Below are 16,152 nucleotides of genomic sequence, written 5' to 3'. Positions count from 1 at the left end.
GAAGCCACTTCAAATCTCAGTTGCTGATCACTGACAACTGCTTGATAACATTCTTGGGGCTAGCCAGCTTAACCGCCTTCTATTTTATGCTTTATACAATCATTTATCTGTTTTTGGCAAATTAAGATCCGGAAGGCGTTGTTATCTGTTTCCCTTTGGTGGAGCTATTCCTTTTGTTGGCCTGACTTTGGTGTCTTGTTGTGATTGGCTGTTTTACAGTTTTGATAAAGTTTTTTTTTTGGGGGGGGGGAGAGAAACATGCATTCACAAACATGGAGTTATGACTTTAAGGAGAAAGATTGGAGCAGTTAGTCCCTCCCCCTGAACACAAATGGCAGAATTACAAGTCTATAAAGGAAGAAGAAATTGGATCCCGCCCTATACTCTGAATCTCAGAGCGGTCACAATCTCCTTTACCTTCCTCCCCCACAACAGACACCCTGTGAGGTGAGTGGGGCTGAGAGGGCTCTCACAGCAGCTGCCCTTTCAAGGACAACTCCCACGAGAGCTCTGGCTGACCCAAGGCCATCCCAGTAGCTGCAAGTGGAGGAATGGAGAATCAAACCCGGTTCTCCCAGATAAGAATTGCAGATTTTGCAGATTTATACCCCACCCTCCCCTCTGAATCAGAGACTCAGAGCAGTTTACAATCTCCTATATCTTCTCCCCCCCCCCACAACAGACACCCTGTGAGGTGGGTGGGGCTGATTGGGCTCTCACAGCAGCTGCCCTTTCAAGGACAATCTCTGCCAGAGCTATGGCTGACCCAAGGCTATTCCAGCAGCTGTAAGCGGAGGAGTGAGGAATCAAACGTCTGCGCACTTGACCACTACACCAAACCGGCTCTCAAGTGAGATTGTTCTGGCCATGCCTTCTTCCCAGCGACTCGTGCAGAGATGCAACAGTAAGTTTCTGCTCTAGCATACAACACTACTGCGTTGGTAGGGAAGGGGGGATGGCCACATGCTTTAATCCCTTCCACAGGTTAATGGAAAGGCTGCGGGCCAGAGCATGCTGAGACATTACCACCAGTCCCTTCTACAGATGAGAATACTTTGGAGTCATACGAACCTTTAGCAGCACCTGTTGCAGCTCTAGAAGAGTCAGTGCTCCAGGCTTGCTGCCTTTCTGTCAAGAACCACAGTCAGCAGAAAAGGACGTCTTGCAACTTATTGCACCACGATAGCCCCACACCCCTTGTGTCTATGAAAACTGTGCATCATGCTAGCCTTGTGGAGCAATTCATGTGCACGTTGAATTCGCCACCGGCCAACACAACGGCTCAGATTTTATCAGCAAATGGAGCCATCAGCCTTGCCGAGTTTGCTTCGCTCAAAATGAGAGCCGGTTTGGTGTCGCGGTTAAGTGCGCGGACCTCTTATCTGGGAGAACCGGGTTTGATTCCCCGCTCCTCCGCTTGCAGCGGGGGGAATGGCCTTGGGTCAGCCATAGCTCTGCACAGAGTTGTCCTTGAAAGGGCAGCTGCTGGGAGAGCCCTCTCCAGCCTCACCCACCTCACAGGGTGTCTTTTGTGGGGGAGGAAGGGAAAGGAGATTGTGAGCCGCTCAGAGACTCTGAGCGGTGGGTGGAATGTAAATCCAATGCTGTCGTCTTCTTCAACCTCACCCGCTGCCAGCCACACCAGAACGACAGCCTCTGGGCATGCACACAATCCATCGCTTAGGACATTTGTTTTATGACATGGTACCAGTTATGTGTTTTTCATATTTGCCCATGACCTTGGCAGAGGAATTATTTCTTCTTTCTGGAAGCAGAAAAATACCGAGACGCGCACTATCATAATACCGTAAGTCTGGAACTGATAATCTGCTCAGAAAGACCTGCAACCAATTAAGTTACGTTGGAACAATTTTATTTGCAAAAACCCTGAATCATTCCAAAACATGGAATTTATTTTTTTCTTTTTTTTTAAAGCCCACAAAATATAGGATTCCAGTTGCCGCTTGAAAGCTGCTGAGGGAATCCGAACGGTAGGCACAGAAATCAGCAAAACAAGTTTCGTATTTTAAAAACACCACGAGGCCCCGTCTGGAGATATAAATATAAAAGGAACCAAAGAGGGGGAAATAATAAAAGACATCTGAGCTACGAGGAAGAAGGTTAAGTCTTTTTAAAAAAAAAATGGAAACTGCCGGCGGGCTTTCAGCTGCCTGAGCATTTTTGGGGAAATCAGAAGGGTGAAGTCCTTGAACATCGGAGCTGCAGACGTCTGAGTTCCCCCAGCCCCGCTGCGTTACCCCTCCGAAAGTCGGCAACTCTTTTGACAAAAGTGTGTTTCGAGGAACGACGTCCACTCTCCACCGCCAGCCAAAGAAACCTTCTGCTGTAATCCAGTCCAGCGAGGGACAGCTCTTTGGACCGCGTTGGCCGCTGCCACTTGTCTCCAAAGGAAAACGTGGCTCTTCACACACCTCCCCCATTAAACGCCAGGCGCCTCTGTCATCCCATCCTTTTTTGGCCCATGGATCCTCCGCTTCTGGTCGTCCCCGGATCTACCCGTTTTTCAGCAGGAGTCGGATCAGAACGCCAACTACTAGGATCGCAATGGCTGCCACCAGAGCCTGCCCCCGTCGGAAGAAGAGCTCTTTCCCAGAAAGTATGCCCCCGCGTGGGGAAATGTCGCTTAGCGGGGGCTCTTCGGCCTCAATGAGCTGCTGCTGCGGCTGGTTTAGGCTCCCATGAGCCGCCTCGCTTATCGCTTCCCCATTGGGAACCTCTGCTTCCAGTGTAAGGTACGCTGAGGGAAAGAGAGCCTCGGGTTAAAGCAGGCCTGTATCTACGGTGGGGCCCGTTGGGGCCAGGCCACTCTGTTTAACCCTCCTTCCCTCTGTAGGAAAGAGCCCCGTGGCGCAGAGTGGTGAAGCTGCAGTACTGCAGTCCTAAGCTCTGCTCACGACCTGAGTTCGATCCCCGGTGGAAGCTGGGTTTTCAGGTAGCCGGCTCAAAGTTGACTCAGCCTTCCATCCTTCTGAGGTCGGTCAAATGAGGACCCAACTTGCTGGGGGGAAAGTGTGATGACCGGGGAAGGCAATGGCAAACCACCCCGTAAAAAGGGTCTGCCATGAAAACATTGTGAAAGCAGCATCACCCCAGAGTCGGAAATGACTGATGGTTGCACAGGGGACCTTTCCTTTCCTTTTCCCACCCAAATACTAGTCAGGGCTGACCTGAGTTTGGCTTCTGAGATCTAACCTGAGGATGTGTATTGGGATTAATGGAAGAAGAGGATTAAGTGGCATTTTTGCTGCAGGGCAAAAGGGGATGCCTGTCTGCAGTGATCCTTTAGTTAGGAGCGGCCTCCCTTTGGGGAGGAGGGGTTGGCTCTCTCTGAAGAAGTTTCAAGCTTGAGTGAATTGGATGCCCCTTAAGAGGTTCCCTCTTGGAGAGGCTCCTTGTGGTCTTTGTAACCCTTGTGCTGCCTCAGCCCCAAAGCATCGGGTTCTTAGGGAAAAGAGCATCCCCCCTCCTCTACCTTGCCCCATTTGAGTGCTCCTATTACCTCCTGAGGAGCCCCGTGGCGCAGAGTGGTAAAGCTGCAGTACTGCAGTCTGAACTCTCTGCTCACGACCTGAGTTCTATCCCAGCGAAAGCTGGTTCAGGTAGCCAGCTTGAGGTTGACTCAGCCTTCCATCCTTCCGAAGTCAGTAAAATGAGCCCCCAGCTTGCTGGGCGGAAAGCGTAGATGACTGGGGAAGGCAATGGCAAACCACCCCGTAAAAAGTCTGCCCTGAAAATGTTGTGAAAGCAACGGAAACGACTGGTGCTTGCACAGGGGAGCTTTCCTTTCCCCCTTTGTCGGGCCCCTCCACGGGCTCCAATGTGTTCTGATTCATGTGGCCAGCAACAGGACCCAAGGAAAAGGGAGGGAGGGAGAGTGCAACAGCGAAAGAGTGAAGGAGCGACCGTGAGAGCGAAAGACACGGGAACTGGCACGAGAACTAGGGTGTGAACTGGCAGAGACTGACCAGGAGAGAGATCTTGGGGTCGTGGTAGATAACTCACTGAAAATGTGTGTGACTGACAGTGTGTGATTGCAATAAAAAAAAAAAAGACCAACGCCATGCTGGGAATTATTAGGAAGGGAATTGAAAACAAATCAGCCAGTATCATAATGCCCCTGTATAAATCGATGGTGCGGTCTCATTTGGAATACTGTGTACAATTCTGGTCACCGCACCTCAAAAAAGATACTATAGCATTGGAAAAAGTGCAGAAAAGGGCGACTAGAATGATTAAAGAGTTGGAACACTTTCCCTATGAAGAAAGGTTAAAACGCTTGGGGCTCTTTAGCTTGGAGAAACATCAACTGTGGGGTGACATGATAAAGGTTTACAAGATTATCCATGGGATAGACAAGGCAGAGAAAAGAGTATTTTTCTCCCTTTCTCACAATACGAGAACTCATGGACATTCGATGAAATTGCTGAGCAGTCGGGTTAGAACTGATAAAAGGAAGTACTTCTTCACCCAAAGGATGATTCACACATGGAATTCACTGCCACAGAAGGTGGTGGCAGCTATAAGCATAGACAGCTTCAAGAGGGAATTAAATAAGCATATGGAGTAGAGGTCCATCAGGGGCTATTAGCCACAGCATATTGTTGGAACTCTCTTTCTGGGGCAGTGATGCTCTGTATTCTTGGGTGTTTGGGGGGGGGGGGCTGTGGGAGGCCTTCTAGCCCCACTGGTGGATCTCCTGATGGCACTTGGTTTTTTTGGCACTGTGAGACACAGAGTGTTGGACTGGATGGGCCACTGGCCTCATCCAACATGGCTTCTCTTATGTTCTTATGGGGAGCAAGAGCGACAGAGAGCATGAGACAGTGAGAGCAAGAGAGATAGCAACAGTGCAAGAGAGCATGAGAGCGAGAGCACAAAGAGTGAGAGAGCAACAGCCAACAAGAGATAGCATTCAAGTGGGGGGAGGGAGGGAAGCCCCTTCTCTATTTGATGGCTCCTGCTGCTGGGGCTCGGCTAGCTGACAGAGGGAAGCAGCAGCCAAGCCTTGTGGGGCCCCCCCCCACCAAAATTTTATCCCCTGGGCCCTCCACCCAAAATTTTTTGGCTATGGGCCTGGGCTAAAGTCAAATTATGTTCCTGTCACCTCAGGGCTCCCCGGCACTTTGGAGCCTGAGGGCACCTGCAGAATTCTGACACGGTGCAGTTTGGCCAGTCACAAAATGGCTGCTGCAGGAGGCGAAGGCAGCCACAAAATGGCAGCCGCAGTTTGCCTTCAGTCACACAGGGAAGATCCTTGGGCTATGGCGGCAGCTGCTGCCAAGGCAACGTTTTTAAAAATCTGCACAGGCGATCCAATTTGGAAAATGCAACAGCGGCCACAGGATTGGAGAAGGTCGGTTTATATCCCAGTCCCAAAGAAAGGTAATGCTGAGGGGATAATCGAAGGGCCCAAAGGTGTATCTAGCCTGGGCCCACCAGCAGAAACCAGCCTCTCTTTTCTGAGTGACCCATGAGAAAAAAAATCATAAGGGCGCTGCAAACACACAGTGCAGAACACACACGTCCGACCAAGGCCTTTTTTGGTAGCAGGAACTCCTTTGCATATTAGACCACGCCCCCCCCCTTGATGTAGCCAATCCTCCTGGAGCTTACAGGAGGCCCTGCACGAAGAGCCCTGGAAGGTCTTGGAAGATTGGCTACATCAGGCTAGCCTGATCTCGATTCAAATTCCTAGTGTGACGAGTGAACTACCTTGCAGGGAAGCCGGTCGGCAGTTCTTCGTCGTCTTATCGTCGAGGACATCCTCCCCCCTCATACATTTTGGAGGATCCCTGGAGGTCTACAGAGCAGAGCTTGGAAGCCATCGGCTGACCAGCGTGTGCAGAAGACCAGTGTTCCCCCCTGTCATGATCCTGGGCCTAGCGAGGCCTGCAGGCCCCAGGGAAGCCTGCTTAGGAGTACTGGGAAGAGCCTACGTTTCCCAGGATCCCCTCTGTCCCTCTGATTGGGTGGCAAGGGTTTTTGGAGGGAAACTGACCCAGAGGGGGGTGGAACCTGGGAGGGGGAGATAAAAGGACCAAGCCCAGGAAGGGAGTGTTCTGTTTCCTAGGAGACAGCACTAAGGAAGAGCTGCTGCCAGGAAGAGAACCTTGGCCTGTGTAGGGTGAGTAGGCCTAGGTCTGACTGACAGTTTAGGGACAGTAAGTTTAGACGCGTTAGGGCATTTCGTTACCCTTCACCCCTTTTACTGTTTTATGCACCCTGTTTTGTTATATTGCACTGACTTTTAATAAACCTTTTTTTCCCCTGTTGTTCACTCTGCCTGGTCCTCATGCCCGTTATTTGGAATAAGCTAAGGGAGGCCTGGAAGAGGTTGAGAAGGTACTCTGGGCCTTCTCAAGGAAGACATTAACCCAGAGTGCTGGCAGCAAATGGGTAGACCCCCCCTGAGTCGTGACACCCCCCCCCCCAATCCCATCCCACTGAAAACAAGCACAGAAAGGAAACTTTCCCTCAGATCACCACCCTGTTCCAGATACTTACCTAAAGCCACTGTCTTGTTAGCTGCGTCATCATCAGTGTGGGCAGTCTGGAACCGGGCTACCAGCCCAGCGCGGACCTGAGCCTAGAGGATTTCAGAGAGACGCACACACAGAGTCTTGGAAGGATGCCCAAAAGCGATGTCAAAGCCCACATCCCAGATGGCACCCCTGTTAGGTGAACTAGCATCCTGTGGTGGTCACAGCCAGCATCTTGGGAGTCCTCCACAGCTGCAAACGCAGGATCTCTGACGTGGTACCCAGAAGCGAAATCCTTAAAATATGAACTTCAACTTTCTAGCCCTCCGTGTTGAAAACATGCTGGTCTTCTCTGTTTCAGGTTAGATGTGGCTGAGCTCAAAAGGAAACCAGAACTCCATGTGTGCGCATACACACGCATGAATGCGCTCCCCCCCCCCCCCCCCGGAGAAGATGGGAAGGTGATGATTTTGGATTTATATCCCGCCCTATACTCAGAATCTCAGAGTCTCAGAGCGGTCACAATCTCCCCCCACCCCACAACAAACACCCTGTGAGGTAGGTGGGGCTAAGAGTGCTTTTATAGCAGCTGCCCTTTCAAGGACAGCTTCTATGAAAGCTATGGCTGACCCAAGGCCATCTCAGCAGCTGCAAGTGGAGGAGTGGGGAATCAAACCCGGTTCTCCCGGATAAGAGAGCTATGGCTGACCCAAGGCCATCTCAGCAGCTGCAAGTGGAGGAGTGAGGAATCAAACCCGGTTCTCCCAGATAAGAGTCCGCGCACTTAACCACTACACCAAACTGGCTCTCACAAGAATGGGATGGGAGAGCAGCACTACTGGGGCTCATTTCTCCCCTTTCCTCTCCTGTCTCCCACCACAGAAGAAGTCAAGCCAAGTCAAAATGCTCCCCACCAGAGCTTTTTTGGGTAGAAAAAGCCCAGCAGGGTTTCATTTGCACATTAGGCCACACCCCCTGATGCCAAGCCAGCCAGAACTGTGTTCCTGCTCAAAAAAAGCTCTGCTCCCCAGTAAGAGTCACGAGAACCCATCCTCCCGCACAGTGGAACTCGAACTCGTTGTCTGGCTGGGGGCATCAGATCCACCAAGCAATGAAGGCGCCCTGAAGACTCACCTCTTCAGCAGCTTTCTTCCAATCCATGCGCAGGACGAAGATCAAGAAAGAGGCGGCTTGCAAAGAGATGCACACGATCAAGCCGGACCAGAGGCCTGGAAGGAAGGCAAAGGTGTCGAGTGAACTGCTCTGGTGAGAGTTTTCTTTTTTCCTCCCCCCCCCCCTTTTTCTTCTTTTTCATTAGAACAAGAGAAGAACGTAAGAGAAGCCATGTTGGATCAGGCCAATGGCCCATCCAGTCCAACACTCTGTGTCACACAGGGGCCAACCCCCCCCCCCAAGTGCCATCAGGAGGTCCATCAGTGGGGCTAGAAGCCCTCCCACTGTGCCCCCCCCAAAGCACGAAGACAGACCATCACTACCGCAGACAGAGAGTTCCAACAATATGCTGCGGCTAATAGCCACTGATGGACCTCTGCTCCATATGCTTTCTTTTCTTCTTTTATTGTTTTACAACATACACAAATGGTTTTCTATCTATTACACTTCCTCCATGGAGTCGTGGGTGGCACGCAAGAACCTCACTCCATTGTAACAACAATCCTGCACGGTAGGCTAGGCAGAGTGAGGGAGCTTCCCTACCTGCGTGGGGTAATTTGAATGAGGGGTCCCCTCCAGTTCTAGCTCAGCACTAACTACACAGGCTGCCCGTTCTCCTCCCCCAGGGGCCTCAGAATTCATTTACAGCTATTTTCCCCCAGTCACAAGAACTGGCCCACAAGCGATCCATCAGACCCCAAAAGAGAAACAGGAGTAAAAATCTAAGTCCCAAAACGGGAACCTCTCAAAAGAGCTGCCTCAACTCTGCTCACAGGGCATCTACTGACAAGACCTGCTGGATTTCTGCTCTGGACGCTTAGAAATTCTTGTGTTTTAACAAGGTTAGATTTTAAAAGCACGCTGCCAATCAAAAGGAAAAAAAAGCTGATTCCCATTTTTGAGGTTGGGGGCAGGGGACTCCCAGTAGTGTCTGCATAAAACAAAACGTTTTAAACAACTTCCGGCAGCAATAAAAGCATCAAAACAGAATTGGCAATTAAAAAAAGCAGCAATTACTTAACAAAGGAAAAAAATGGGTATTTTGGGGGCAGATGCAACACCATAGTACCTGTCTAAATTAACCAACTATCCCTTGACCTGGTTAGCCCAGGCAAGCCGGATCTCGGAAGCTAAGCAGGGCCAATTCTGGCAAGCGCTTGGATGGGGGACCTCTAAGGAATACCAGGGCTGGGGTGCAAAGGCAGGTAATAGCAAGCCACTTCTCTGAACATCCAAAGCCCCAGAAGGGGCTGCCAGAAGTCACCACACACACATAACCTCCCCCCCCCCGGCTAAAATAAAATTTAAACAAATACAGGAACTAAATACAAATATAATATCCCCCTTAATTTAACCTTTTGTCTCCTTGGAGACAGTATCGAAAAGCAGACCAGGTTATCCTGTGCCATTTTTTAAAAACCCTAAAAAAAAATCATACATTTTTCAACATGAAAAATTAAGACCAAAAAAAAAAAAATTCCCAACGTCCAGAACACTCCTGTAGCTTCTGCAAATCTCAGCAACCCCCTAATGGAGATATTTTTTCCTTAAAGGTCAAGGTAGTCCCCTGTGCAAGCACCAGTCATTTTCGACTCTGGAGTGACGTTGCTTTCACAACGTTTTCACGGCAGACTTTTTACAGGATGGTTTGCCGTTCCCTTCCCCAGTCCTCTACGCTTTCCCCCCAGCAAGCTGGGGACTCCTTTTACTGACCTTGGAAGGATGGAAGGCTGAGTCAACCTGGAGCCGGCTCCCTGAACCCAGCTTCTGCTGGAATTAAACTCAGGTCGCGAGCAGAGGGCTCCGAATGCAGTGCTGCAGTTTTACCACTCTGCGCCATGGAGCTTTTAAAATTGAACCCACTTCTGCCGTGACTCAGATTCGAACCGAAGTTGCTGCGGCCACAACGCAGAGTACTAACCACTATATGATCATGGCGATTTCCTTGCTCTGGTACAAATTTGGAAAGGGTCTTCAATACCAATGAACAAAACAGCCACTCCTTTTCCTGTATCTCGGCCGATACAAGACATCGCGGCCAAGGTCCTCTGGCTGTCCAGACTCTACCGATAAAAGACCATCGATCTGTTGGACCCCAGAGGGCCCCGAGGGCAAGAAGGGGACACCTCAAGAGCCAATTCCCCCCAAGGCCTGCTGGCCTGTAGACTCACCCATGACACCGAGCTTGTACCCAAACATGAGTGCAATCCCAATGGGCAAGCCAATGGCATAGTAGCCGACAGCGTTGGCAATGGCCCCCATCTTCTGCTTCCCAGCTCCTCTTAGCACCCCCCCACAGGACGCCTAGAGAGAAAGGGACACAAGGTGCGCTGGAATCAACTCATCAGGTTCCCAGAAGCAGAAACACACACACACACACACAAACATCCTGTGAGGCCAGAACACCAGCCCACTATCTCTCTACAGAAGCCCATAACAATAAGGGGGCATTTGGGAGAAAGGCCCTCCCATGAATATATTATGCCCTACCCCTGAATTCATTTTATAAAGAAGAAGAATTGCAGATTTATACCCCACCCTTCTCTCTGAACTCAGAGGGGCTTAAAATCTCCTATATCTCCCCCCCCCCACAACAGACACCCTGTGAGGTGGGTGGGACAGAGAGGACTCTCACAGCAGCTGCCCTTTCAAGGACAACCTTTGCCAGAGCTACGGCTGACCCAAGGCCATTCTAGCAGGTGCACGTGGAAGAGTGGAGAATCAAACCCGGTTCTCCCAGATAAGAGTCCGTACACTTAGCCACTACACCAAACTGGCTCTCCTAAAGCCATTCTAGCCCGTTCCATTATAGAGATATAAGCAGGAATGTAAAAACAGTTGTCAGGATTGCCTGGAAAAAAGAAGGGGAGGGGTGCTTGCAAGAGGGCTGCAGCTGAGTGAGTGAGCCTCTTCCTGACAAAATTTCATGCTACTCTCCTCTGTCACATCACCGTGGGCCCTTTGCTACTTTTGTGCTGTATTCTACAACATCTGCAGTGATGCAGAAAACTAGAATGAAATTTACACTATTGGGGGGGGGGTTCCCCCTCCTGCATTTGCAGTTTGAAATTTGCCTCAGGAGTAGGGGGGACCGTGGGAGCAGAGGAAAAAAGAGCATCCAGTTTTCCCTTAGCATAGTCTCTGTTGTTTAAACCATAACCCGCAAGCCACCTTTCTGTAACTCCTGTGTGAACAACGCTGGACTACTCTACAGGGCTAGAAGAAGAAAAAGAAGACTGCAGATTTGTACCTCGCCCTTCTCTCTGAATCAAGAGTCTCAGAGTGACTTACAATCTCCTTTATCTTCTTCCCCCCCACAACAGACACCCTGTGAGGTGGGTGGAGCTGAGAGAGCTCTCACAGCAGCTGCCCTTTCAAGGACAACTCCTACGAGAGCTATGGCTGACCCAAGGCCATTCCAGCAGGTGCAAGTGGAGGAGTGAGGAATCAAACCCGGCTCTCGCAGATAAGACTCTGCACACTTAAGCACTGCACCAAACTGGCTATTGTAGCGTTTACTGAGATAGAAGGACACATAAGAAGAGGCCTGCTGGCTCAAGCCAGTGGCCCACCTGGACTGGCATCCCATTTCACACAGTGCAGAAACCAGTTGCCTTGGGGGACCAAAACAAATGGGGCACAGAGGTCAAGGATTTCTCCTGCTGCTGCCTCCCAGCACTGGGATTGAGAGGTTTGCCATTTCTGTAGATGGAGGCTCCCTTCAATCACCACGGCTAGTAGCTGCTGATGGACCTCTTCTCCACTAATCTGCTCAGGAACTGGAGAGCCAGTTTGGTGTAGTGGTTAAGTGTGCGGACTCTTATCTGGGAGAACCGGGTTTGATTCCCCACTCCTCCACTTGCACCTGCTAGCATGGCCTTGGGTCAGCCATAGCTCTGGCAGAGGTTGTCCTTGAAAGGGCAGCTGCTGTGAGAGCCCTCTCCAGCCCCACCCACCTCACAGGGTGTCTGTTGTGGGGGAGGAAGGTAAAGGAGATTGTGAGCCGCTCTGAGACTCTTCGGAGTGGAGGGCGGGATATAAATCCAGTATCTTCTTCTTTTAAAGTGATCGATGCTTGTGGCCGTCATTACTTCCACGGGCACTGAATGCCACAGATCAGTTATTTGTAGAACGAAGAAGTATATCCTTTTGTCTGTCCTGTACTCAGGGCTTCTTTTGCAGCAGGAACTCCTTTGCATATTAGGCTGCACCCCTCCGATGTAGCCAATCCTCCAAGAGCTTACAGGGCTCTTCCTAGAGGGGTCCAGGAGGATTGGCTACATCAGGTGGGTATGACCTAATATGCAAAGGTGTTCCTGCTAAAAAGAAAAGCTCTGTCTGTACCTATTTCCCAACGATCTCACAAGGTGCCCTTGAGTCCCAGTATTACGGGAGAGGGAGAAAAAAGTTCTCTCTACCCGCTTTCTCCACGCTATGCATCATTTCATAAACCTCTATCATGTCTCACCTAAGCCTCTTTCCTTCTCAAATGAAAAGTTCCAGCCTCTTCAGACCTCTCAATAGACAATAAGAACGTAAGAATCCAATAAGAATGTTGGATCAGGCCAATGGCCCATCCAGTCCAACACTTTGGCCAAAAAACAAACAAACCAGGCACCATCAGGAGGTCGATCAGTGGCGCCAGGGCACTAGAAGCCCTCCCGCTGTGCCCCCCCCCCAAAAATACCAAGAATACAGAGCATCGCTGTCCCAGACACAGCATCCCAACAATACACTCTGGCTAACCGCCATTGTTGGACCTCTGCTCCAGATGTTTATCTAATCCCCTCTTGAAGCTGAAAGAAAAGTTTTTCTCCTTCTAGAAAAGTTATTCCAAGCCCCTATTCGTTTTGCTTGTCCTGCTTTGGACTTCTCCCGGCTCTGCGATATCTGTTTTGAGACACAGTCACCAGGAAGTACTACACGAGTGTCATGAATGACAATCTGGCTCAAAAAAAAGAGACGTTCCATTGTCACAGATTCCTCGATATAACCAGAGTTTGTGTGAATTGCTCTCCCCTCCTTTTCGGTAAAAAAAAAAAAAAGAAGCATGCACACCGTAACAAGCAAAACAACGAGAATGAATTAATCATGAGAAGTCAAAAAGAAAACATGTTACATTACACTGTATTACAAATCAGGGAAACGCGCTCTGCAAAATGCCGTCGTTTGCCGCTGTCTCAAAACTTACCGCTATGGCATCCAAAAGGTGGAAAGGAGCAAAAATTATCATCACTTTGGAGACCAGGGCTATGATCTCTCTGTCGAGAAGGAAGAGAAGATGGAGGTAAGGCAGCTGGACAGATCCCAGCAGGAACAGGGGGCGGGAGAGACTTAATCGGCAGCAAAATAATGACCATGATAAGGTTTGGCTCTTTAATTAGACGGGAAGCCTGGAGGCTGGAAGCCAAAAATTTGGCCAGCAGTGTTCCCTCTGAGTTAGCGTGAGCTAGCTCACACATTTTTTGCCTCTGGCTCACACATTTTTGACTTAGCTCGGGGCACAATGATCCCAGAGCACAATAATTTATGCAGTAGCTCACCACTTGAATGCCAGTAGCTCACAATTTTAAAACCACAAAGTAGAATTTTTGCTCACAAGTTTAGAGGCAACACTGCCAGCCAGGTTTTGGGGCGTGCCTTTTGACTGCTGCATTCCACCAAATTGTGCCACCTGTAACCAATGCTCCTTCTAAGCTGAGTGAGCGTGAGCTAGCTCACAGATTTTGAGCCTCCAGTTCACTCATTTTTGTCTTAGGTCAGGAAGGATGACCCCAATAACTTATGCAGTCGCTCACAACTTTAATGCTAGTAGCTCACAAAGTAGAATATTTGCTCGCAAGACTCTGCAGCTTAGAGGGAACATTGCTCGTAACCCACCTTTCTCAACAGCTCCACCCACTGAAGGCAGTTTGGCAGAACCACAGCTGTTTGACGGCAGGGCGAAGCTTGGCAAAGGGAAAAGGGGATGGGGGAGAGGACCCCAAGTCAGGCAGAGAGGGGCACCGACGTCCCCTTTCAGGTGCTTCCAAGTGGGAACATCAGCCAGTGATGTCAGTCCCAGCTAGGGCTTGCAACCTTCAGGTGGGGCCTGGAGATCTCCTGGAATCACAGGATCACAGAGTTGGAAGGGACCTCCAGGGTCTTCGAGTCCAGCCCCCTGCACATTGCAGGAAATTCACAAATACCTACCCCCACATACACACACTCAGTGACCCTTGCACCAGGCCCAGGAGACGACAAGAAAACCCGCTTTGCGCCGATGCAACCCATCCTGCCCTCCTTCTCATGATCTGCCTAAGTTCACAGCATCAGCATTGCTGCCAGATGGCCATCTAGCCTCTGTCTGAAAACCTCCAGAGTTGATTTAATTACAAACTGATCTCCAGATTACAGAGACCAGTTGCCCTGGAGGAGGTGGCTGCTTTGGAAGCTGGACATGAATGCACTATACCAGGGGTGGCCAATGGTAGCGCTCCAGATGTTTGGGTTTTTTTGCCTACAACTCCCATCAGCCCCAGCCAGCACGGCCAATGACTGGGGCTGATGGGAGCTGTAGGCAAAAAACATCTGGAGAGCTACCGCTGGCCACCCCTGCCCTACCCCAGTGAAGTCCAGCCTCTCCCCAGGCTCCACCCCCAAAGCCCCATGGAACATAACCTGCCTATCACCGAGGGATGTCCCTGAAAAACATTCGGGGAGCCATCCCATCGACAAGAAGCTGACAGGGCAGTTTTTCTTTAAATCCCCCTCGGCCACGTTGCGGTCGCTGCTTGCATTTCTCTAAACACAGCTTTGATGCAAACATAGCCTTGGAAGATGGGTTGATTTCCACTGGCGAATTTTTGACACAAAGAAAGAAAAAGCGGCATGAAAGTCAGGAACGGCAGGTCTGTTTCTCGCAAATGAAGAGGGGGGGGGAAAAGGACATTGATATGGGGGCTGTTTCCATCATACTGTCCGGCTTTCAAAATCTGGCTTGACCTCGAGTTCAGGCTCCCCTGATGGTAGAAACAGAGACTACAGAGAAGAGCCAGGATCAGGCTCTCCCAAAGACCATCAAGCCCTGAAGGGAGCCCCAGGCACAATGGGGGTTTAAGCAGCACTGGCGCCCTAGCCAGGCGTCCCTCCCGGAACCCCTCCGGCGTACTCCGCTAGTCTCCCCCTGCCGCCGCGCTCTGCTCGCTCACCCTCCCCAGCTTGCTGCGACGAAAACAGCCCTAACCGGCTTCTCGAAGCCCGCGCCTGCGCATTCTGTTAGGAGACGGATAGAGGAGGTATCTCCCCTTTCCTTTCTGGAACGGGAAGTGAGGGGGGGAGCGAAGCTTCCTCTGTCCGTCTCGTAACAAAACGGCTAGGCGCGGGCTGTGAGAAGCCAGTAGGGCTCACTTTTAGCAGGCTGGAGGGGGCTGGCGGCAGCCGCAGCAGTGGCTGGGAGTGGGGGGAGGGAGGCAAACTAGGTGGTTGTCTTGGGCACCAGAGGGGGGGAGCCAAATTCAGCGTCTCCCAGCGCCCTAGGCAACCGCCTAGTTTGCCTAGTGGGCGAGCCGGCCCTGGGTTTAAGCCTTTCCTATGCATACAGTTTGCCTGATATAAACTGCTATCTGCCTGCAGAGGAACACACATATACCATCAATAAATTGCAGCTGGGAGCAGGGTGGGGGAGTGCCCGGGAAGAGCTTTAAAACATTGCAGGTCAAGGTTATCCCTAGAATCCCTCTCACTTGCATCAAACAAATGCCTCCCCCATGGTTCTCTTGAACTGCTTGTTATTTGGGTTGAACCGCCAGACTCATGCCTCTTGGACTGGAAAGCTCGGCGCGGAGACTCATATAGAGGCCCAGCTTGCAGCCTCTGCGGGTAAGAAGGCTGGGTCCATGGGAATCTTGGATGCTTTAGCTGATTTCTTAGGGACTGCGGGCAGCTGTCTCCTGCACACGGTTCGAGAGCCACCACTGCAAGGAGGAGGAAGCCCCAGAAACAAAAAGTTTCTCACTTGTCATTGGTAAAGATGTAAGCGACGACATCCTTCACGCCGGCCAAAAGAGCAGCAAACACGACAGCAAAGACCCCTGGAAGACGGAGACAGATGGACACGGCTGAGAACGATCCACTCCACCCAGACAAGCCCAGTCTCCTCAGATCTTGGAAGCTAAGGAGGGTTAACCCTGGCAAGTACTTGGATGGGAGACCTCCAAGGAATACCAGGAACTGGGAGGCAGGGGCAGGCTTCATTCAGCCACCTCCCTGAATATCCTTCAGGTTCCCAGTAGCGGGTCAATCACCTGAGGTCACCATGACTTCCAGGTGCACAAACACCAAAAAGAAAAAGAATGCAGATGGGTTTCTGGGAGGCGCTCAACGTTAGTATCGTAAACAACGCAGAAGGAACCCTAGTGCTCGCCGCAACTGCCCTGGTTGTGTCTTGTGCAGGGATCCATGAACCCACCCCCTTTTCACTGTTTTGTTTTGCATGGGG

At 50.8% G+C, this 16,152-nt stretch overlaps 1 protein-coding gene across 1 annotated transcript in view; it reads right to left on the bottom strand.

Moving 5' to 3' along the window:
* Positions 1–1,856: 1,856 nt before the first annotated feature.
* Positions 1,857–16,152, bottom strand: part of LOC132586844 (multidrug and toxin extrusion protein 2-like) — a 37,799-nt gene continuing 23,503 nt past the window's right edge. Inside the window, exons 12-17 of the mRNA XM_060258977.1 lie at positions 15,670–15,745; positions 12,865–12,934; positions 9,845–9,977; positions 7,635–7,729; positions 6,526–6,607; positions 1,857–2,758 (exon numbers count right to left, since the gene is read on the bottom strand). Coding sequence (XP_060114960.1) covers positions 2,514–2,758; positions 6,526–6,607; positions 7,635–7,729; positions 9,845–9,977; positions 12,865–12,934; positions 15,670–15,745 — 701 coding nt within the window. The 3' untranslated portion in view covers positions 1,857–2,513. The remainder of the gene's footprint in view (positions 2,759–6,525; positions 6,608–7,634; positions 7,730–9,844; positions 9,978–12,864; positions 12,935–15,669; positions 15,746–16,152) is intronic.

Source organism: Heteronotia binoei, chromosome 18 (assembly GCF_032191835.1).
Source record: "Heteronotia binoei isolate CCM8104 ecotype False Entrance Well chromosome 18, APGP_CSIRO_Hbin_v1, whole genome shotgun sequence".
In the NCBI taxonomy this organism is placed as follows: Eukaryota; Metazoa; Chordata; class Lepidosauria; order Squamata; family Gekkonidae; genus Heteronotia; species Heteronotia binoei.
The sequence above is the reverse complement of the archived record's forward strand: the minus strand, read 5'-3'. Positions and strand labels throughout refer to the sequence as shown.